Below are 24,433 nucleotides of genomic sequence, written 5' to 3'. Positions count from 1 at the left end.
GGAAACCCATGTCAGAAAAGAATAGCGACTTCCTGGAGGAGAGCCAGAAGGGCATGTCATTGCAACCCCGCTTCCTGGAACTGGGGCGTTCCATTCTCTATTGAGAACAGAGATGCTTAGCCTGGGAAAAAGAAGATTGCAGAGCTGTCCTTAGTACCTAAAGAAATAGCATGATTTGTTTGTTTGTTTCTTATTGGGACAGAAGACGGAGCAATAAGATTAAGTTAAAAGTAGGTAAATTTGAGTCAATGTGGGAAAGATCTTCTTGGCCGTTGGAACTGTCCATCTGTATAAAGGACTTCCTCAAAAAGGAGCAAGTGCGCCACCACTAGACATTTCCAGCCAGAGGTTATTTAGAGGAATTTCTGTCTGCAAGGGATTTCTCTTAAGTGAGATTTGAGCTGGGAATCTTGGGCCTATAAACTTTTTTCCATTTACTGAATATATGCTCTGTGTTAGGGCCTGTACTAAGCACTTTGCATACAATTTCTTATTTAGTCCTCCCCAAAATAGTACTGAAGATACTCTATTACCTCTTCTGTAGACAGACTCAGGCTCAGAGAGGTAAAATAACATAGCCAAGGTCACACAGCTTGTCAAAGGAAACAAGTGGATTTGACCTCAAGTCTGATGAACCCCTAAGCTCACTCTGCCTTTGTTGACATTCTTTGATTTTTCCCTCCCATCACGTGGCAGGTGCTACATGAACCCCTGATCGATGAGGACCCAGTGTTCATTGCCACGTGCACGGAGCGGGAACTGCGAAAGAGGAAAAAGCGGAAATTCAGCCTCTGGGTCAGGCAGTGTTCATCCACCGGCTTCATCATTCAGGTGAGCCCTGGGCTGGCCAGGAAAGCGCCAAGGAAGAGTCAAGGAGAGCTCAGGCTCACTTGTCAGCACATGAACTTGTCCCTTACCTTTTTCACTGCGTCTCAGACTCCACCCCCAGTGCTCCAGCTGAGGCTGGGCGGTATTGCTCCCCCAGCCCCACAGAGGCCCCCAGTGGCCAGTCCTAAGAGCCCGCATCTGATGTTCCTTCCCACTGCTTAAATAATATCGATGAACCCCGATCAAGGCTCAGATCTAACAATGTAGACTCTTGGGCTCATCACCATCGGCCAAAGACTTCACCGAGAAAGTGGATCCTAAGGGGCGTGGTCTTTCATTTCTCTTAAGAACACTGCTCTGTGGCTATCCCCAGACGCCCCGCCTCCTTGCCACGTGTCTTCCCTGCCTTCCAATCACAGGGGCGCCTTCTTCACATGGCCTGCCTACAGCCAACTGATTAAGTAGGGGCCTTTGTCAGAAGCGCGTACCCACGTCTTTGGCCCTTTGCAGCGGTGGGACCACCTGCTCTCTCCAAGCAAACGCTGGTGCAGATTTGAGAAGAGAGGTTAGAGCCCTGCTTCAGAGCACTGCTTCCCAGGAAAAGAGGCAGGTAGTGAGCAGCCAGGAGAAGCTAGGATATAGAGAGTACACACAGAAAAAAAAAAAGAAGGGTGGGCTTGGTGAGAACCAGAATTTGGAACCTGGGTGATGTGTCCTGGTTTGGCTGATGCCTCCTGCCATGCTGCTCAGTGACACTTCTCCCATTAGTTGGCCCTGTGATTGGACCCCTCTTTGGCTTCACCCCCAGAGCCCCAGGGTTTTTGCACTTCTTTCTTTCCTTGAGCTACTAGTCCCCAGAGCTAGAGAGGATTCATAAGATGGTTTAGCTGAACATCTCCTTACCACATTGGCTCCAGAGCCTTGTCAAGGAAAATGCACTTCCCAAAACACCATCCAGCCTTTCTCCTGTGGGCCTGGGGTACTTTCTGGTTGGGGTGGGCCAGGATCTCCAGCTTGACCCTGAGTCCAAGTCTGCCAGTCTGCTCGTGCACAGGCTTCGGAAAGTTGCCGGAGGCCCTGAGCTAGAGTGACCTGTCCCCAAACATGATTCATTTGAAGGTGCTGCCTGAGCCCTCTGTCCCTGCCCACCCTCCAGTGACTGTCCACCACCCCTAGAGTGTCCTCTTCCATTACACTCCCATAGGGTGGAGAGTGCATCAGATTCCTTCTACATGACCCCTCGTAAGGGCCCATTCATTCATTCTTTGAGTAAATTCTTTGAGTAAATATGTATTAAGTACCTATTATCTACCAAGCATTGTACTAGGCTCTGGGAATAGGAACAACGTGGTCCTGCCATCTGGGAGGTGTGCCTGTGCAGCTTTCAAAATGTGCACATGTCCATCTGCATCCAGCACCCTATACTTTTTACTGCAAACCAAATGAGTAGGTAGCAAACATGTCTGTTACTTCCCAAGGCCACACATCTCTGAGAATCTTGGTGCATGTTCTTTCCTACTTCTCTGAGCCCCATCTATAAATTAAGAAGTTTGGATTGGTACTTCTAAGTTTCCTTTTATTTATACAGTTGTACGATTCTAAGAGGTTTTGTGGTAGGAGGAGATTTTTGGTGTTTTTTGGTTGTTGTTGTTATTGTTTTGCATGGGCAGGCACCGGGACTTGAACCTGGGTCTCCGGCATGGCAGGCGAGAACTCTGCCACTGAGCCACCGTGGCCTGCCCTGTTGTTGTTTTTTAATGTTCTTTTTGTTATTGTTGCTTCCCAAAATGTTAAAAAGATTTTTTTTAACTCACCCGCAAAATTCAAAACCCTGAGAGAACCACTGGTCTGATGGGATGAAAAAAGGGGAATATTAAGCAGAACATTCTGGAGTTGAGGAATAGAGACAGCCGCTTAACCACCTAGTTTAATGGATGTAGTCAATAAGCAGTAGAAAGACATTTCTTGAGCCTCTACTGTGTGCCAAACGCTGGGGTTTAAAGTATAAATGAGATTGTCCCAACTCTCAAGAAATTCTCATTTCAGTGAAGGGTGTGAACGTGTAAATTAATAATTATAATAGGAAGCATGGATATGTACAGATTGCCATGGAAACATGGAGGACCGAATGACTTGCTGGTTCAAAAATTTGAATTTCTAGAGAAGACAGATATTGGAGCAGGGTTTTGAGATACCAGTATGAATTTTGCCAAAAAAAAAAAAAAAAGACATCCCAAACAGTAAGTAAACTTTAAGTGGTTTAGTGTTTGGACTTTATGAGAAATGTAGGAGGTGAGGTTTGAAAAGAAAACAGGGCAGAAGGACCAGCAAGGAGCATGAGGGGGTTTTATTTTTAGAAGCAGAATTGAAGCAGGCAGCTTCCAATCAAAAGCAATCCAGGTTTCCACCATCACCAAGGACAGCCTTTAAAACATCTGTGCACTGAGTGTCCAGGAAACAGAGCAGTGGCACTTCAGTGACAGGCTGTCCTGGGAATGGAGTAAAGCATGAACTTTCTCCTCCCCAATTCATCCATTGAAGATGCTGATGGCAGGCAGCAAAAACTGGAGAAAGGAAAGTCTCTGCCAATGAGGAACCAGGAAGCACTGAAAATGAGCTAAGTGGTCTCATTTTCTTCTTAGTGGTCCTATCTCTTTTCATGGTTCTCCAAGCCCTAATCCTGGTTTGATAGCTTTTTAAAGTCACCAGCCTGGATAAGTACTGCCGTGGGGCAGAAGGGAAGGCATGGGACAGTCCCTTATACTGTGTGAGCTTTCACATCTTTATCTCCGTGATTTTCACCAGTCCTACAGGATTCAGAGAGTAGATGATGTTGAGCCCCAGTTTACAGATGGGAAAGCAGAAACTTGTGAAGGTTAAGTGTGGGACGGAGCAGAACCAGCACTTAAATGCTGTGTCTTTCCTGTGACCACTGTCCTCTGTGGGGCACTAGGAGTCCCAGCTCTTGCCACTTTGATTTATTGTGTGAACTTCGCCAGTTCTCTTAATTGCTCTGTATCTTAGTTTCCTTGTCTATAAAATGAAGAGATGGGGGTGGTGCAACGGTGGCTAAGCGGCAAGAATTCTCACCTGCCAAGCTGGAGACCCGGGTCCGATTCCTGAAGCCTGCCATGCCACAAAAAAAAAAAAAAAAAAAAAAAAAAAAAAAGGTGCTCAATAAAATGAAGAGATAGGATTAGGTAGTCAGTGAGGTCCCTTTTCAGGTCAGATTCCATGATTCTTTTCCATGTAAATGTCAAGTGTGGGGTTGTATACACAAGAAAATGTTCTAAATTATTTGTCAAATGCACTGAGCTCTTCTAAATGCTTTTCACTAGAGAAGCATGGTTTCTGAATCTCCAAGGCCCTTTATCATTTGACTTTACTCCTCCTCTCACTGACAGCAGCCCATCCGTCCTCCTTCCAGGTCTGAGATTGACCATATGTCTTGCATTGGCCAGTGGTATGTCATTCAGATGTGATGCATGAAGAGATTTGAAAGGGCATGAGCATGTTTCTCCTTTGCTTACTTCTCCATCCCATGGCCATGAAAAAATGCCCAGGCTGGATCACCTGAGATCTGAAAACCCATGAGCTTAATAAAAGTTTATCATTGTGGACCACTGAGCTTCTGGGATTGATTGTTACGTGCTATAGCTGATGCTAAGGACCTCCCAGTTAGGATCTGTAGAGCTGACCACATAACTTTCTTCCAGTTACTCTCTGTTGAGGAGGATGATGATACCTTGGAGGGACAGTGCATGCAAGGTGGCGTGTTACAGGAGAGAGACCGAGATCTTGCCTCATCTTTGTCATTTAATTCTGCCAAGACTCTAAGCTTTCGATCAGCTTTCCTGCATCCTTGTGAAGGGGGCAGGACACCTTCAGTGGGAAATAGCTCCACTTTAAAGATTCTTGATCAAGGGGGCAAGTTGGAAAAAGACCTTTCAAACAGGTTAGTCATTTTTCCAGTGGTAGCATGGAAGGGCAATGGAAAAGCTGAATAGGAAGCTCATTCCGGCCAACTCTTATCTCATCTGTACCTCAGATGGGATGAGTTCGCCCTCATAAGCATATCCAAATGAGGATGGAAAGCTAAGAATTTGACAATATTAATAATAATGGTGATGGTGTTTAGAAGAACTCCAGTATTTTATAGATTTGATGCTCTTGAATTCATTTGAAGGGGAATCTCAGAATCAAATATAAGTGATTAAATATCTTATGTGATTTTAACCTCCAAAGAGAATATCGGAAAGTGTATGGTAGTATAGAAGTAAGAGAGAGAGAGATTGAATTAACTTTATAATTCTAAATAGTCAGGGGTTAGTATCCTTTGTTTCTAAAAGTATAAAAGATAAGTAATAAGTTTCAGGGTAAAAAATGTAATCAAAAGTGAGAAGCATGCATAGCTTTGGGAGTTCCAGGATGTAAGGCAGATCCTCCTGAAAATGCCGCCCCTCTCCTGAAAATGTTACATCCTCTTTCCTCAAATCTCTTCCAAAACTTCTTCCAACGATCCCTTAAAAGAGGCTGTTCTAGTTTGCAAGCTGCCGGAATACGATATACCAGAAATGAAATGGCTTTTAAAAAGAGGAATTTATTAAGCTGCAAGTTTACATGTTCTAAGGCTGTGAAAATTTCCACATTAAAGCAAGGCTATAGAAATGTTCAATCTAAGGTATCAGGGAAAGATGCCTTCATTCAAGAAGGCAAATGATGATCAGGGTTTCTCTCTGAACAGGAAAAGCACATGATGAACATGGTGACGTCTGCTAGCTTTCTCTCCAAGCTTTTTGTTTCAGGAAACTCTGCCAGGGTGTTTTCCTTCTTCATCTCCAAAGGTCTCTGGCTGTGTGGGCTCTCATGGCTCTCTCAGCTCTGAAGCTTTTTCCAAAATGTATCCTCTTAAAGGGCTCTAGTAAGCAACCCCACCTTGAATGGATAGAAATACATCTCCATGGAAACCATCTAACCAAAAGTTACCACCCACAGTTGGGTGGATCATATGTCCATGGAAACAATTAAAAAGCTCCCACCCAGGAATACTGAATGAGGATTAAAGGCCATGGATTTTCTGGGGTCCACAAATTCACACTGGCACAGAGGCGTGGCTCAGACTGGGGGACCTTGTTTCCCCCATGACTTGTGGGCCTGTCATGTAGTGCTTACCTTGAAAGTTCTTGGATCCCAAACGTCATGGTGTTTTACCATGCACCACACACTTGAGAGGACATCAGTCTAGGGGGAAGAGGCTTACAGCCTGCAGATCAGTCACACGGGGCTGGTCACATTGCTCTCTGGAGGAGATTACTGAACACAAGATTGCAGCCCAGTCATGCTGCCAAGGCTTTGATAATCGCGTAGACTTTAAGGAATGATAATGAATGAAATATGCACTGCATACCATAGGGATGGAAGCAAAGACATTGTCCTATCCTTAGGGAGCGTGTCGTTTAGCTGGCGGACAACATACCAACACATAAAAATAGTGAATTACACACTATTCACTATTCACAAGAGGCTTCCTGTTACACTGTGAATGCTGTGGGAGGGCAGAAGAGGGAGAAGCCTTTCTGGAGCTCCAGGAGCTCTGGTCTTAATTGAATGTTCTACTCTGTTATCTCCCCCTAAAACTGTCTCACTTCCATCAATCAGGTGTGCCAGTCGCTTTAAGTCTGGTGTCTGTGGGCCTCCCAATTATGGGTAGCTGCGTGGCTGGAACAAATGTCATGTGCCTCTGGCCCTCGGCGCCCCTGCCCGTCCGTCTGTCCACGTTCGGTGCAGGAGCAGCATTTCCATTCACTCGTAGAGTTCTCAAGCCAGTTTGTCATTGGGCAACTTTGTGGGGTGTGGGGGTTGCAGGTGGGTGTCCTTTCCTCTTCCCTTCCTGCCTGACCTGGAGTTTCTGGCTTGACTTCTTAAATAGCAGCAGGCCTTGGAGATTTCTTTCTGTAGGCCAGCCTGGTTTATACAGCTCCTGTGGGGTTGGTTTCTTGTGTTTCACTGCTGTTGATCACCTAGGATTCTGAATTTTTTTTTTGGATTCTGAATTTTTAAAGCATAGAATCCTTAACTAGAGCCATAGGAGCTCCCAGTTGTTTTGTTTTTGTTGTTTGTTGTTGTTGTTTTTCAGGACCGAAATTAAAGACGGGTCCCTATTTTCAAGGATTATACAAAATATAGGGGGAAATGTGCCCTATACAAATGAAAATCTATGAAATGAGCAAAACATGTGTTATTTAAACCACACACATATTGCTAGTGTTGTGCTTGGCACCAAAGACCCAAAGATAAATGGAGCTGTCACTGCCTTTCTGGTAGGAAAGAGATGCATTAAAAATATTCCTAAATCCAGTGTGACAAGTGCAATGCTAGAGACGTGGATGGGATAGTATGGGGAGCCTGGTGGAGGATACCTGTGGGGGACTAAAAGGCTCCCCAGAGGAGCTCAGAGCAGCTGTGTGTCATGTGCCAAAGAATAATGTGAACCAAGACTGTAGTGGGATTGAAGGAATGAGAGAGGAACCAATATCACTGAGCTTTTACCATAACCAGGCACTAAGGCATAGCCTATTTAACATTATACAACCCTTTAAGAAGTGTGTCCTCATTGTCCTGATGGGAAAACGGAAGCTCTGAGAGCAGGATTTACCCAGAACCTTGCAGTTAACATGCTGTGGTACAGAAATGGGAGGCAAAGGGCTGCCTGGCTCCTACCCTACAGCTCTCTACTCGACCCACTTACTGCTCCACCAGAGTCTCCCTCAGGAAGAGAAGGAAGAAGGCTGCAATGACCCAACACTCACCCCACCCCGGGTGCTGGGCTAGATGCATTTGGATGCCTTGTCTTATTTAAAACACAGAGGACTAAATATAAAGTATTTCTGTGGCTTGACTTTCTGAAGATGTCTATTTTAGTTCATTTTAGGAGAATCAGGGTTATCCGTGTCGTGTTTATATCTGCAAAGGACAATCTTCAAGGCTAACTGAGGCCCCTTTCATTCTCTTTTGTCCGTGCACCTGGCATACAATTTGGCAGTGTCTCCCGGGACTTTCAGGTGATTTGGTTCCAGGTGTTAAGAGCAGCAGTGGAGAGGAGAACGAGCAGAGAGGGGATCATTTATGAAATGGGACTCTGAAAATCCTGAGACGTACTTGCTGCTTGGACGTACTTGCTCCTTGTATTATATGAGGTCACTGGCTAATGCTCTCTTCTTTGGTATCCCCACCGCCACTTCCAGACTATTTACTTCTGGTGTGCTCAAGAGAATATTCTTGTTTTGTGCCGCAGACCTGTCCCGACTGCCCAGCATACTCTCCAGCTCACGCCCTATTTGCAGAAGGAGCCAGCCAGGGTTCCTCTCCTGTCCCCTCACCCGCAGACTCCTCTGTAATTCGAGTAGGAGCAAAAGGAACAATTCATAAAGAAGATGAAACTTCCAGTTTCAAGCGAAATGCTTGGTCCCAGACTTAAGGTTGTGCATCTTGGAAGACATGTGCCCTTTTTGTGGGATCTAAAGGAGATTGTCTATGTAGAGAGAGCTGTTCATTCTCTCTCTACAATGTCGAAAAGATTGAGAATTCAGTGAGAAAAACATTGACCAACAGTTTAGTTACTGTTTTTTTTTGTTTTGTTTTGTTTTGTATCGATTCACGGTGATTGAGCAGAAGTCTAAGATTCTTTGGGGAGAAAAGAACAGGGTTTCACTAATTAAAATGAAAACATTGAATGGTGCAAGGATGGCTCAGTGGCAGAATTCTTGCTTGCCATGCCAGAGACCCGGGTTCGGTTCCTGGAGCCTGCCCCCCCCCGCCGCCCCCAGTTAAAACACTGATTTTTTTTTTTTTTTTTTCTGTTTGAACATGTTGAACTGGGCAGCCTACACCTGCAGCGTGAGATCCAGGCTTCCCGATGAGGGCTGCTGGCAGGCGGGACAGCACTGAGACAGGGACAGCCGGATGGGCAGAGGCCTGGCAGGGACCCTGGGTGGAAGCTTTGAAAGAGGTGGGATGCTTTGCTGATGACAAGAGGAATACCGTCTCTAGTGTTGAATGACTGGCATGTAAAGAAGGGACAGAACAGTTACAAATTACAAACCCTAGTTTCCTGCTCAGTAGAGGAGGGGCCTTTGTTTCCGTGTTAGAAGGGACCTACTGTGGAGGTGGCTGGGGTATAGAAGGTAGAATTGAAGATGGAAACTGCCAGGAAAAAGGAGCTCTGCTTCGTACCCTCTCCCCAGCACATCACTATATGTGTCTGGCAGGGCACATTTGAATGAACATCGGTGAGGGATGCTGGAAAACGTGGTCTTTGAACCCCAGTGTTGCTGGACTGATCTGAAGACTCCTCTCCTCCTCTGAATTTAAACTGTGGCTATATGACATCTCCTTCTGGGGGTCCAAAAAGAGTAATGAACTTTTATGGAGTGCTTGCTGTTTGCCAGGCTTCTTGTTTAAGCACTTTACATGCCTTATTTCATTTTCTCTTCGTAACAGCCTTATGAGGGAGGTAGTGTTACTTCCTCTATTTCACAACAAGGAAACTGAGGCCTAGAGTCACAGCTAGAAATGGCTGACTGGGGATTCACCCAGCTGTTATGACCCCTGAACCCACTCTTTTTTAATCATGAGGCTATGTTGTCTCCCCAAGGAAAGAACTTTTTCCAGTTTAGACAGAAACCAAGAATCTATTTCCCAATCCTAGGGCCATGCTCCTTTCTTATCCTAACTGATGAGATAGTGTTTCTAACATCAGTTATCACCAACCTCATGTTTTGAGACATAATTTTTATGTTGAAAGGACTTAAGGAAGTGGTGTAAAGCCTTTTTTTCTTATGTGATGTCTAATCATTTTTGTACACTAAATGAATGAAATCTTTTGTTCCAAGCTGTAACTAACTGGATTGGCTTCAAAAGTGAGGATTGGAGTAGAATTTCGCTTTTGGAGTAAATTTTTATTTTAGAATAAAAAAGACAGGCCAGGCCAGGATATTTTTCTGTTTTTAATCATGCAGTGGGGAAAATGCTGGCTTGCAAGCAGTGCAGGTGGACTGTCTGGGTTACAGGACATCTGTTATAGACCCATCTGCATGTCCTAGCTGAAAACTAATCTCTTCCTCAGTCTTTTAAATGGGATTAATTTGCCCAGCCCTCTTTACCATGTAGGGCGTCTAAAGATGACAATAAGTTATTCATTAAGTGCCCATAAAAGTGAACCGATCACTGATGAAATCACATTAAACCCTGGCCCTCTTCCCAAGGAACTGAGAACCAAGACTTCACTGACTTGAGCGGCTACAAAGAGCTCCCAGAATAGTCAAACTCATTCCTTCCCCTACCCGTCATTTTGAAAGATGGCCTCATCGGGATTTGAGCCTTGGAATGAGATGAAAGCAAGGCTCTTGCAGCGTCAGTAGTACTGATGGAGTAGCTAGAGAAGACAGGGGCCGAGAAGCATCCCAGGACATGTGTTCTTCCTGGGCAGCTGGCTAATGGTAAGTGGCAATGTGAGAAAAAAATGGTGGAGAGAGAAGAAAATCATCCATCAGTGGTGGCTTGGACTTTGCCACAAGAGAACAACTCATGAACTAAAGATGGTGTAAAGCAGCAACATCCAATAGAACTTCCATGCAATGGAATGCAACGATGGACATGTTCTGTATCTGTCCCCGTAGCCCCAAGCCAGTAGAGTAGCTACTAGCCGCTTTGAGTACTTGAAACGTGGTTAGTGTGATTGAGGAACTGAATTTTTAATTTTACATAAGTTTTGTTAATTTAATTTTAAAGAGCCACATGTGGCTAGAGGCTACCCCATTGGGACAGCGCAAGGTATAGAACTTTGCTATGTAAAAAACCTTCTCCGTACATGACTTTCAGTTAACTGCAATGGCCTTTTGAGGTATATACAGTATTATTATCTTTACAAATGAGAAAACCAAGGCTCCAAGCAATTAAATAACTTTCCCCATATCACACGAGCTAGCAAATGACAGAAGCAATACTTAATTAAGCCCAAGCCCATCTCATCCAACACTGATGCCTTTCTCAGTATGTTTCTCCTTTGTGGGCGGCTCAATCCTTCTGCCACAAATGATGGTGGCTGACCATCGTTTAAATTCATGGCTCTCAGGAGCAGTTGTCCCACCCAGATGGCCCAGAGGACAGACTCCTATTCTGTGTTACTTAAGTGAACGCAGATCCTGTACTCCGGTGCTGTTTTCTCCCACCACCGAGATTATACTGTCCATCCTGCTGCTTACACAACAATTTACGAAAAAGGTTCAAACAAATGATTATTCCCAGTCCCCAGATATGCTCTGCACCAATGATGGAGCAATGTGATTCTCTTTCTGAAAGGGGAGACGAGTGGTCAAGATCAGCATAGTTGGAACCAGATTTTCTCTAGTTCTTTATTTTAGACAATCTGGAGGGCACCAAAATTTCAGCAACCACTCTGTAGAAGCATCTGATGCATATTAATGGCCTTTGAGCTAATCAGTTACTGCAGCTCTCCCTGGTGTTCTTTTGAGAAGTCTGAAAAAAAGAAAGGGATGAACTCTAGGTCCCTCTTGAGAAGCAGGGCTGAGAATAATAAGGATGTGTTCCATGTGTCCCCCAAAAGTATTACAAATATCATACAGATTTCCTAAGGTTCTTTCTGGTGTAATAGTCCAAAATACACATCATTAATACCAATGTCTGGGAACCAAATGTAATATATATTTTTCAGTTTTCTTCTCTCCCATGCTAAACACCGAGTTTTAAAAATTAATGAATCATTGGCGCAAGCAACATTTTTTCAAGGAAAGGTGAAAAGCGTGGCAACTGAAAGAGATGTTTCTGCCCTGAAGACACTTGGCAAACAAATGAAGATAAAAAAAGGTTGGTGTGTACAACCAACCTTTTTATCCAGTGATGGAAGTCAAAAAAAAAAACCCTATCGCCTTCTCACTTTGTATATGTAGGGAGGGATATAGCTTTTTAAAAAACAAACCAGCAAGTAACTAAACATTTAAAGTGAATGAAGGGTGGGCCATGGTGGCTCAGCAGGTAAGAGTGCTTACCTGCCATGCCCGAGGACCCGGGTTTGATTCCCGGTGCCTGCCCATGTTTAAAAAAAAAAACAATAAAGTGAATGAAGTTTTCTTCAGGTTGTCTTTTGGGAGCTCTTCTAGAAAGCACCTAAGAGCATATGAATATGCATGTGGATTTCTAGTGATGCTGCCATCCCACATAGTAGCTGTGGGATTCTTTAGGGTAGGCTTTCACGTCGCACATGGACATATGAAGTCTCTTCAGCAGTAGTAGCTCTGTCGGCTTGGTTGGAATGAGGCTCCACTGGAGGCAACTTGTTTTTTATTTTTAATCATAGAGTCAGAGATGTATTCATCTAGCTAAGGGCTTAGATGAGCTGAAGTTGTTCAGTCAAAGCAAATCAAGACCAGTAAGGTACTGGGCTGGGGTGACCAGCAGACCACACGACAACTGATGGGTCAGATTTGGCCAGATTTTGACTGTGCTGGTAACCATTTTTCCTAAATCGGTAACCATTTTTCCTAAATCATGCCTTTTGGTTTAAACTTTTGAGACTATTATTTTTTTAACAACCCTGTTTATTTAAATGTAGGTACTGTTTTATATTTGCTTTTGAAAAAAAAAAAGCTCCTTATTTTATAATGAGTGCTCAAATTTGGGCTCCTCTTTGGCATCTCATTGCTGTCATCTCCCTCCAGGCCACATTTTGACCTCAGCCTTCTTCTGGTTTTCCTAACAATAAGAGGAAAGCCTATGATTAGCTATATGTCCCCTTCTCCTGCAGCAACTGATTGTCCACCCCTTAGGAAGATGTTGGCTGGAGTCTGGAAAAATGCCCGTGTTCAGATGCTCCCTTGTGGGAAAACTAAACTAAGTCATTTCAAGATAGTCCAATATCAGGACTATCTTGTTTGTTCTACCAGAGGGTTAAAGCCCCTCAACTGTCATGTCACTGGCTGTGTTGGGAAAATGTGTTACCCTCAGGAGAGCGAGAGGCAGGCCCAGGTTCAGGGTTATCACCTGCAAGAACACATTTAACACAATACATATTAACAGCCATAAACTTCAACCTGGGATGTCTTGGGGAACAAATACCAAAGTTCCAAATATGCCTGTTTGGGTCATTCTGATTGGGAAGGTCTCTTTTTAAAATAAAAAACACTTTTTTTTATTGTGGAAAATATATACAAAACAGCAATAAATTTCAACGTACATTGTAACAAGTAGTTATAGAACAGATTTCAGAGCTTGGTATGCATTACTGTTCCACAATAGGGAAGTTTTTTTATATTTATATTTAGTGTATCTTTTTCTGATTAAATTATATGTTTAGGGTGGTGTAATGATGGCTCAGTGGCAGAATTCTCGCCTGCTATGCCAGAGACCTGGGTTTGATTCCCGGAGCCTGCCCATGCCAAAAAACAAAAAATTATATGTGTAACCTAAAAACATGAAAATTCCAAAATACCAATAATTCCAACATACCAAAATAGCCACTCGGGGATATAATTCACATTTCTATATAAACACACACATTAGAACCATTTTATAACCTGGCTACTTCAAGGCTATTGTGAATATTTACTATGTCATTAAATAACTTTTCTACATCATGATTTTTAAAAATTGTGCCATGTTCTGTCAAACTTACATAAATAATTTTAACCAGTCTCCTATTCATCTGGGATAATTAGAATTTTTGCTATTCTAAAAAACTCTGCGGTGAACGTGCTTACATATAAATCCTTTGACATACTTATGATTGTTAACTTGGGTTGAAATTCTCGAGATAGAACTAACGGGAAAATAGGATGAGTACTTTTAAAAGTAGCAGGACCTCAGTGCTACAATTGCAAGGAAATAACTTGACTGTGCTTGGAAGAGGCTCCCAAGAGCCAGGTGAGAGCAAAGCCAGCTGCACTTTGATTTCGGTCTGTGATCCCCCCAGGAATGTGAAAACCCACCCATGCCTCACCTGGACTTCCAGCCTACAGAACCGTGAGCTAATAGATGAATGGGTGACATGTAAGCCCTGAGTTTGTGCTAATTTTGCTTTGCAGCAAGAAAAAGAACCAATACACAGTGTTTCTAAATTTGAGTCTAGGTACCTGTACAGAAACTTCTAACAGAAACAATGCCACATGTCCTGTGAGGAGAGGACAGGGGTGTGAGTTCATGAAGAAATACTTTGTTACTAATGGATTTTAAATATGATTAATCAGACATGCAGAGCATTTCTGTTCCAATTCTGCCTCAAGTTATGTGGCCTTGAAGACAATCAAATCCAGAACATATTTTTCAGCCAGGTTTTTGGACCAGCTCAGTATTTTCTCCTTCTTGACACTTTTTACCCCTATGTCTGTCTCTCCTGGTATCTGTCCCTACTTCCCCGGCCACCCATTTTCTGTTTCTCTGTGACACCTCCTCTGTTGTCTACTGCTGGACGCTGGTGATCCCAGGGTCTGACGCCACCTCGCTCCTTCCGTCATGCCGTCCCCCAAAGACTTCCCTACATCTCCGTGCTGATGACTCTTAAATCTGTCTCTTCCACTCTCACCTTTTGCAGATTTATGTCTTCCTCTGTCTGCGGCTTCCTCTTGGCTGTCTCTCGGGCCCCTTAAGCTCACCTCGGTCACAGGCTGCCTTCCCACACCCCCCTTCCTCCTGTGTCTCCCTCAGGAAGGGCGCTGTCTCACAGTCAGCCGCCTCGGCCAGGTCGGAAACCCCGGGATCGTCCCTCGCCCTTGCACGCTCTGGTGATATCACAGTATTTCTTTCCTCCTCTCTACCTTTTCCCTCGTCCTGCCCCCCTGGTCAGCGCTCCCTAACGATTGAGGCCGCCCACCCACTGGACCCCTCCTGTGGACTTGGCCCCTGAAGTTCGTCCTGTGCGCTGGCATCCTGTACACAGGCAGCTGGACAGACTCCCCTGAGGAGATACTCTGCCCCAGGTCCAGACTCTGCAGCCCTGTGTCTTATAGCATGACAGTTGAGGCTCTTTATGCCCAGCCCCCTCCCTCTCTGGTCTTTTCCCCACTTCCCCTTCTCTTGAGGGACCGCTGCTTGTTCCCTGCAAGTTCCTTGACAAAGTGTACGGTTGCTCAATTCCCTTACCTCCTTTCTTCTCTCCCCAAGCTTACCTATTCTTGGAGACTCTGGTGAGTTATCCCCTTCTCTAGGAAGTCCCCGCTCCTCACCCCACAATTCTCAAGATTCAGCAGTGTTGTCACCTGAACATTTGCCGTGCCATCTTGAAATGATTTCTTTATGATAATTATATTTTTCAGTATGTTGCCAAGTTCTTGGTAAGGCAGGAAGGCCCTCGATGCGTCTCTGCCTAATTGAGTCTTTGAATTTTTGGCATGGGTATCTCAGTGATACGTTCATGTTCTCCAGCTTCTCTGCAAATGAGGGCGATCGATTGTTTAAAAATCTCTAAGAATCATTCCCTCTGTTAACTGCCTAAGATTCTGACTGGCTGAGACCCATGGGTCTCTGATCTGAAGGACAACCGAGGCACAACTCGTGTTCCCCTTTGGAACCAATGAAAAGCTCAGAGATCCAGAAGTAGAAGGAGCCTTGTGGTTCTTCCCTCCCAGCCCATGTATTTTATGGAAGAAGAAACAAGGAGGCCAGAATAATTAGGTAACCAGACTGCACAAAGTGCCTACGGGAGCTGAGGCTGACTTCCCGTCTCCTGGAACCCCCAGGTGATATCCCGGCCTTGGGAGCCCATCCTGGAGGAGATGACCCAACCCAGGTGCTGAGGCTCCCAGCATCTGGAGTCAGACTTTCCAGCCTGGTTGCAGCTGGAGCAGGAGGGCAGCTGGGGCAGCACGAGGCTTCCCTGGAAAACTTGACAGGCACCGGGACTGTTAATGTATGTCCACTCTATGTCCAGTACCTGAAACTCAGGACAGACGGGGGAGTCGTGTGCTTTGATTGATTTTGTAGATCTAGCTCTGTAAACATTATTGGCATAAAAGGTGTGGTTATTTGGGGCTTTTTTTCCTTTTTTCTTTTGTATGCACTCATGTGTGTCCTTAACCCTCATGAATCCTGAAGAACAAAATATTTTGTTGTTCATAGAATATCATGGTCACAGTTAAACGGTGATTTGCTGATAAAAATATCATGTGCCAGTTCCTGGTCACTAGTTCCTGTTTTCAGAGCCTGTCATTAAACCACACCCCAAGCAGGCAGAAGAGATCACATCCGGTCATTCGCATGCTACTCCCACAACCAGTTATCGGGTGCCTGTGGTAGGTGGGCCACTGTCTGAGCTTGCAAAGGTTTTGTGGAATATTTTCCAGCTGAATTTATCTTATTTTTTCAACTTTCATGGGAATGCCAAATGCAATAGGTACTGCCAACTTCACAGCCTTTTCGTTCTCCTCTTTCCATATTCCCATCCCTGCCTCACTTACATTAGAGCCAGAGCTGACATCACTAGGCACGGGAGCTAATGCCCAGAGCCCAGAGTACTTTTAGGGGCTCATGAAAATATTGTAATTTCTCATAAAATCAGAGAAAAAATAACTTTTAAACCAAAGAAAATGTTTTAATATATAACATTAATACAATCAGCTTTTCATCAATGCATCATAAAATACAACTTTTTTTTTTTAATGGAGGAAAGGGGCCATGAAAGTCCTAACGTGATCCTGACACTCCCTTGATTTCGGAGATACTGCTTTTGGCATGAATTGCCATACTCATGCAGGGTTACATGGCTTAGGATGTAGCAAAGGTGCTTTTTGAAATGATCCCAATGGATGTCTTCTAACTGTAGCTACAAAGAAGGATTGCAAATAACTAGAAATTTGGAAGTACTGCTGTAGCCTTCTTCTATCCTAGCAGGGCTAATTTGAGTCAGAAATTTCCTCTCCTGGATTCAATTACGTGATTCAATACTTTGATACATTTATTGCAATAAGCAAGAGAAGGAGTCAGCCAATTCCTCAGGAAATTCCTGTTGACTTCATCTAGGTAAAAGAGATATGTGAAGCAGTCGCTGTTCCTTTGATCAGACTGCTGCAGGTCCGTCCAGTGGCTTGCCCCAACAGGAACTGTCTCAGGTTCGTGCAGTGCAGTGCTGTGTGCCCTCGTGGAAGTCTACCTTTCCAAGGAGAGCACAACGGAACAAAGAAGATATTGGTCTATACAATGGAATCTAATCTGGAAATCTGAGAGGTGAAATCTTAAAGATATACCATGGTTTAAAACCCAGTTACCCAGGGCGGGCCACGGTGGCACAGCAGGCAGAGTTCTCGCCTGCCATGCCAGAGACCCGGGTTCAACTGCTGGTGCCTGCCCATGCAAAAACAAAACAAAAGAAAAACACCAGTTATCCAGTAGCCTGGATACTCTAGCTTCCAAAAGACTGACTTTATTCCCAAAACTGGCTTACAGGGCTCTGGCTCACCCAGTGCCTCAGCCAGAAGTTTACCCACTGTGGGAAAGCCATTGGCAAGAAGCCATTAGAGGAAAAATGGATTCTCTCTAAATTATTATCAGATCAAAGACAGAAGCTGAGTCCTTAGAATCTAGATCCTTGGCCCTTTGCTGCTAGGACTTAACATTCAGGGCAGTTTCATTAGGCTGATGGGACATACCCCAAGATGGCCACATTCAGATCTATTCACTGTAGTTCTTTCATCCTCTTGTGAATCAAAGGCTCTGTGTTCATCAGGAAAAGATACAGTCTCCTGTGCAGTTTTGTTCATGGGCCCGAAGTAACTATCCTCTACCTCATCCGTAAGGCAGAAGTAGATCTCAGATCCCATTTGTTCTTGGGTAGGACCTCGAAAACTGTCCCACCTAGCCCTCCCCAGTGTCTAGACCTTCCATCAGAGGGTCACCTGGCTTACTCTGGGACCTCTTTGGGGCAGCCCATCCAGTTTTTAGTCAGCGCTCAATGTTCGAAAAGACTCTCTGATGTTGAGAAGAATCTGTGTTCTTATCTTTTCATGTTAGTTCTAAAGTAGAATGAATGTAGTCTTTAGGCCACAAGACAGCTCTCTAAAGTAAAGAAGACAGTTTCTTAGATTCCTCTTGTGCAAATCTCCAGGTTTAAGTCCATCCCATCCTACATCTCACCTCTCGTACTTCTCTGATGAATTCCATTTTTTAACAGGATAAAACCAATATTGATTTGAACAGAGTAGAATAAGACTGTCACCTCCTTCATTGTTAATGCAGACCAAAATGACATTAATTTCTTGGTCAGTCATGATGTCTAATGACTTACTGTCATCTGACACCAAGTTTTTCATTGTTCTTCTAAAGGCATTCTTACAAATTCACATATCTTGATCCTTTTCCAGAGGCAGTTCATTTTTTGAACTTGGCTGTTGAATTTTACATTTAATCCTACTAAATGTAACCTACCTCAGGTTGTTTACATTTAGTCCTATTCAGTTTTACCTGCTGGAGGTCAAGTGTGCCAATCAATGCCTCCTGTCCAGAAAAGGAGGCCTTTGGAAACCAAAAGAATATCATCAAGATTAGGTCTGCTTCCAACAGCACACTGCCCACTCACTAGTGAGAGTCCTGGCTGACAGATGAGATGAAACTCACTGTCCCTAGACTGGGTTTCTGGGCACACAGTGCCCTGCATGGTTATTGTGGGAGTTCAGAGAGGACATCTGAAGGAGAGGGTGGTGTGTGTCAGATGTGGCCTTCAGGGCAGAGACCCAGGAGAGGGGCCACACAATCGTGGCTCTCCTGAAGGAGAAGGCTGGTTCTGAGACAAGGTCCTCCCTCAACCAGAATCACGTGTAGCCTGTGGTAGTGACGATCTAATTCCCTCTGGGAACAGAGCTCATGTTTGGTGAAGACATCTAGAGACCCTAAAGTGAAATATCGGTGATATGCAAAATTATCCCATAAAAACCATTCAGTATTATCAAGCCATTGCTTCCCAGGCTACAAGAAGGGTGGGTATACCCTGAGGGCATCTCAGGTGATGTCTGAGGGAGGATTAACCCTCAGAAGGTGAACTGCTTTTAGAATTAGACCTCACTTGCTATTCATCTGGCTCAAGAACATCAGACTTTAATGAAGATACCTGAATTTTGGAAGGGAGCACCCAAAGCCATTTTTTAAAAGATGCATATTGAAGTAGACGTGCTGCGCCCTCCGTGTGGTCCACCTCAGTGTTTCTATCCGGGCATTTTGCATGGAACCACCCATCACTTAGCAGTGCCATTCTGTGCATTGCAGGGCAGCTAAAGATGGCACTGCCAGCCCGACTCCCCAGTCATTGTGACAGGCACAGGCGAGCTCTGTTAGCTTGCGAACTATTGCCAACAAAGGCACCCAGAAACATCCCGTGAGAGCTATTCTCTCTAAAGGAGAATATTAATTAATTCTCATCTGCTTAATTCTTCATGGCTCAGCCAACCATAGAGAGCACCAAACTCTGGTTGAATTTATTTATATTTCCTGCATTGACCCTTTTGATGATGTTCATGAAAAAAAAAAGCATGGGCAAAGAATTTAAAATTTGATTAGCACTTCCTCTTTGTAGGTCCTAAGACCTCAAGCTTGTTTTTAAACACCACTCCCCATTTCCTCCTCTGCAACTTGAGGCATAAAATACCTGCTCTGCCTGCTTCGTGGCTATGACTGTAAAGAACAAGTGAAATAATTGTGAGCATACGTTGTGAATCAGATAGCAATATACAAATGGAAAGTGCATGGATATATTAATTCTGGAGGTGAAGCAACCTTTACTTTTTTATTTTTTGTAAACATCACTCTCTCCGGTGTTTTAGATCTGAGGGATGTATTTTGTGGTGACCTCATCTGCCAGGTTCGTTATGTGGTAAATGTTCATCATTTTCCTTCTCTACCGTAACCTTTCCAAACTGAAGAGTCCTAGGTTTCCTCCAGCCACCAGGGCTAAGAGGTGGCTTGCTGATACCCGGCACCTCTCTGTGGACAGCAGAGCCTTCTCCAGGTGGTCCACCCTTACTGCTCTGGAAATTGAGTCAATGATGGGGGGGGTGTGGTTTATATGGGACCAGTGACCCTTGGAAGGTGTGGCTTTCCCATGAGTTCCCAGACTAGTGAAGGCAACCCATGTTCCCCAAACATGGGTTTTTGGCCACCAGGTCTCATGCTGTTGTGCGTGCATTTGTTTCTCTTAAAGATTTACGTCCACCTGAAGGAAGGTGGAGACCCAGATGGGCTGGACGCACTGAAGAATAAGTCCCAGCTCCACAGCATGGTGGCCAAAAGCCTCTGCCGGAATGCAGTGGGCAAGAACTACATCATCTTCACGGGACCCAGCATCACCAGTCTGACCCTGTTTGAAGAGTTTGAAAAGCAAGGTTGGTCAAAGGGGATGCTGGTGGGAACATGGCTCCTTCCTTTCCTGGACAGCTCGGTGGGAGAAGGCTGAGGGAGGGAGTGTAGATGTGTAATGATCACGGGATGCTAGGGATAGAGGAACTTCCTTGAGGGAATAAATATGTGTTAGCAGACTTAAGCTCCTCCCATATACCTGGACCCCTGCTATGGACTGCAGATCTACAGGTGTACAAGTCCCTGACTCATGGTTGGGGAAACTCACTGGTCCACACTCCGTGCACTTTTCAGGGGCACATTTCTTTGTGTGTTCTTTGTTGCAAGGCCACGCCCATTCCAGGATTTCTCCCAAGGCAACAATTTCTAATGAGGCTCTCAGGAAGTTTCCTGAACTTGTCCCTGATATGTAATGTGGCTCCTTCCCAGTCAGCAGAAGAGTATCTGATTTCTGTAAAGAATCACATAGATTAATGCAGGGAACAGTTCAGTGGGCCTCAGCAAGGTCTTAGTTCCCCGCACTGCAAAGATGTTTGGTTCTTTTGTTGCAAAGATGGGGTAAAACCTTCCATGGCTCTGGCACAAATATGGATCATAGGAAAAGACATGGACCGAGTCAGGAAGCCCTTGGCTAGCTGCATTTGCTTTTGCTTCATCCTAAATTTAGGGATTTATACTTGGTCCACTCAGAGGAAACACAAAAAGCTCCCGCTTATTTATGACAGCCACTCGAATTGCTGATGTATCCTTAGCAACAGACCAGAGGACTTAAATAATGGGCAGCAAACAGCGTACAACCTGCGACCTCAGCAGCTGCCATAAGGACCTGGTCTGTGGGTTCTGCTCCTGATAGCTGAGGCTGTATCTGACACACCTGTCCATCCCCAGTGGCCAAAAGGGCCTGGCTTACAGTAATTGCTCATTATTTATTTGTTGAGAGCATTGGGTGAAGAGGGGCTTTGGAAGTACGAAGTGGAGGATTTGGGCGCTAACCCCCATCAACAAGCTGCTTTAGGGATCTGCCACGTTGGAGTGGGCAAAGCCGGAGCCCCACCCTCCCGTCCATCACCTGTGCAATGCCGCACGCAGCGTGGGTGGTGGGTGGGGATGAAGAATCCCCCTGCAGTTTCTAGGAGATCCTAATAATCTCCATGTTTGCTCTGGGATTTGCTCCTGGTCTTGACCTGTCTGGGTTTCCATTCACCTAGACTGAGAGTCAGGTGGGGCTCAGGGAGCAGGGGGTGGTCGGGACCTACCTGTGGTGTGAATAATGGCCCCTGGAGAAGGAACACAGTCCAGACTGCAAAAGGAACATCACAGACCGTATTTTGGAAGCTGACAATTAGTGCCGCTTCCCTGAGAGTTGGGGGTCTTGGTCCTGCAATTCGGGGAAGAGGGGGCACCCCCTGACCCAGCGCGTGAGAAGGAGGGCAGGAGAAGAATCTTCTAGTTGCAAGAAAATAATTAGGTATGAAAGTTGGATTTTTCCAGAGAACGTTAGGTAATGGCTAAAAAAATCTCATGCTATTTTTAGAAGCCTCTAATGCTATTGAGCTCTTCACTCGGGGCCCCGCAGGCTTGATCTGAAATGACTAACACTTAGGGCTGCGCTCCTCCACACGCCTGCGTCCAGAATCACTTGGTGGCCGCGCCCCCAAGTCTGCCTTTTAAAGTTCCCTAGAGGATTCCACTGCGAAGCGAGGGTTGAAGAAAGCATTCATAGCCAAGCGTCAGGCTGCCCCTCCTAGGGCACACAGACCACTTATTAAAATAAAAGCCAGAAAAGGAAATTCATATAATTACGCCTATTTCCATACAAGTATAGATTCGTGAAAACGTGGTTGCTTCTTGGATTTGTTATTTCCCTTTTCCTCTTGTGGAAATGCAGCTGCTTTTGATCTGGCTGTGCATACTGAACCCCAGACACATTCAAAACATCCTAATCCTGGTTTATGTAATCCTCTTTCCCTGTTTTAAAAAAATTCTTCTTTTGAATCCTAAGACTAGAGTGCTGTTTGGGTCAGGCCATCTGACCATGCTAGGAAAAAAGGTAGACTCTGGAAATCATTATCCCAGAAAAGGCCTGGTCTGAGCCGCTGAACTGTGTGTATTTTCAGCACTGGCTCACACTCGGGCTTGTTGTATCCAACACTCGCTGCTGCTAATAAGGGTGATGGATAGCCTGTGGGGAGGGGGGGATGCATAGAGAGTAAAGACATTCTCAAGAGAGGGAAAAAAAAACTCATCAAATTTTTCTTCTCCCAGCTTGAGGTAGAGGTGTAATGATGAGGGAAGAATGCATATGAAATACGGAATGTTTTAAAATTACTGATGAGCCCACGTCAGTCGTCAGTGGGCTGTGAAGAGAGTAAAGGATGAGACTGTTTTCCCAGGGTTTTCAGTCAAAAATGCCACTTCATTTACTCTCCAGTAAGGAACACTCCCTGAGTGCAGACTGAGGGGACCAGCTCTCGGGGCAGGGCGGGGAGGGGGAGCTCCCTTCTCCCTGAGGCCTGGCTGGGTGGAGTGGGGAGGGCCTCTGAGCAGGGAGCGCCCGGGAAGGCCTTGGATCTGGGGCACAGTCGAAAGAGGCCATAGTGCCTCCCCTCCACCCCTGGGTTTTAGTTCACCAGGGTTGCTGTAACAGAGTGTCACAGCCCGGTGGGCTTAAACAGGAATTTATCATCTCACAGTTTTGGAGGCTAGAAGTCGACAGGACCGTGCTTTCCTGGAAGGTTGTAGTGTCCTGGCAGGGGCTTGTCGGCAGTCCATACCTCGGTCTCCACCTTCGTTCCCTTGGCCGTCCCTCTCCCTTCTCTCTCTTCTTGTGTCCACATTTCCTCTGCTTTTAAGGCAGATAGGATCAGAGCCCACCCTGTCTCAGGCTGGCCTCACCTTAGCTAATACTGTCTTCAGAGATCCTCTATACAATGGGCTCCCACCCATGGGGTGGGCATTAGGGCTTGGATATGTCTTTGTGGGAACCAGATGCAAATCTTCCCTGTCTCAGATGCTCAGTTCAGATTCCCTCACCTTCAGAAAGCCTTCCCCACCCACTCTTACCGCTCTTTATATCCACAGGCAGAGCCTTAGCTCAGTCCATGATTTCTGATGATTCTCTCCTTTGCATTCAGCTTATCTCCCTAGAGGGATACTCAGCTCTGTCTCCTAGACCTTAGCGCAGTGCTTGGCTCAGGGTCAGTATATTCCTGGTAATATTGTTAGGATGGGGTGATTAGTGGTTTAGAGCTCAAGTTTAGATGTCAGACAGACTGGGGCTTAATGCCCTTTGCCCTCTGAGCTAAGGGAGGCTGGACAGGGCCTTGACCCTGCTGAGCCTCCTCTGCAGTGTGGGTACAATCCCCTGCTGTGTACAGAAGCTTCCAGAAGCAGATGAGATGCTGTGTGCACCTGCCCACCCCATGCCTGGTTTATAGTCGCACTCTAAAAATGATAGCTGCTGCTGCTGCTGTTATTGACTTCTCGCTTATAATATAATCTTACATGGAATCTTAAATATATGTTCTTATAGAAGCATGGAGGGAAAGAGCAGAGGGACAAAAGTCTTCAAAATTGTAGAAGTCTCTTCGTGAGGGTCCCTTTCCCAGGCTTTGGCCTCAGAAATGGGCACTCACCGTCCTTTCCTCCGAGAATGACACCCAGGGGGAAACAGCTTTTGTCTCTAATGATGCTGGGTCTGGGATTTTGTTATCCTCTCCCCAAGCAGAGATTTACTGCTGTGGCCTGCTCAGCTCCCGGAAAAGTGACTGTACCGGCCTCCCTCCATCCATGCTGACCAACGCGGCCGCCCCCCAGGCCCGGGGGCAGTACCGAATAAAGATGAAGGGCAACATGTCTCTGATCTGCTGGTTCAACAAAGGGCACTTCCGCTTTCTGAGCAATGCCTACTCCCCAGTCCAGCAAGGTAAGGGGCATGTCCCTGCTGCCAGAGATGCGTGAGGAGGGATGCTGCGTGAGCCTGGCGGGAGGTTTGGTACATTTGCACAAGACATCTGGTGGAGGGAATTTGGCATCCTTGATCACAGGGACAGCTCTGTTAGGCTAATCCCAGTATCACCAGCTTCTGAGCCACATTGGCAATACCTGCTGCTTCTAACTGGCGAATGCCCCTTAGTGCTCTGTTACTTGGAAGCTGTCAAGAGAAATGATGATGATGGGAATTCACCGATGACTTAAGAGGTCTCCATTTCATTCTCCGCCTGGTACCTGTGTGTGTGATAATGGGCCACGTGTGAAT

The 24,433-nt window shown here is 45.4% G+C and overlaps 1 protein-coding gene across 2 annotated transcripts in view; it reads left to right on the top strand.

The window, feature by feature from the left end:
• PGBD5 (piggyBac transposable element derived 5) overlaps window positions 1-24,433 on the top strand; it is a 104,740-nt gene that overhangs the window by 66,450 nt on the left and 13,857 nt on the right. For both annotated transcript variants that reach the window (XM_077149417.1, XM_077149418.1), the window contains exons 3-5: window positions 697-831; window positions 20,021-20,201; window positions 23,903-24,100. In XM_077149417.1, the coding sequence (XP_077005532.1) occupies window positions 697-831; window positions 20,021-20,201; window positions 23,903-24,100 (514 nt within the window). The remainder of the gene's footprint in view (window positions 1-696; window positions 832-20,020; window positions 20,202-23,902; window positions 24,101-24,433) is intronic.

This window comes from Tamandua tetradactyla, chromosome 2 (genome assembly GCF_023851605.1).
Source record: "Tamandua tetradactyla isolate mTamTet1 chromosome 2, mTamTet1.pri, whole genome shotgun sequence".
Taxonomy (NCBI): domain Eukaryota; kingdom Metazoa; phylum Chordata; class Mammalia; order Pilosa; family Myrmecophagidae; genus Tamandua; species Tamandua tetradactyla.
This window is presented reverse-complemented; position numbering and strand designations above follow the sequence as displayed.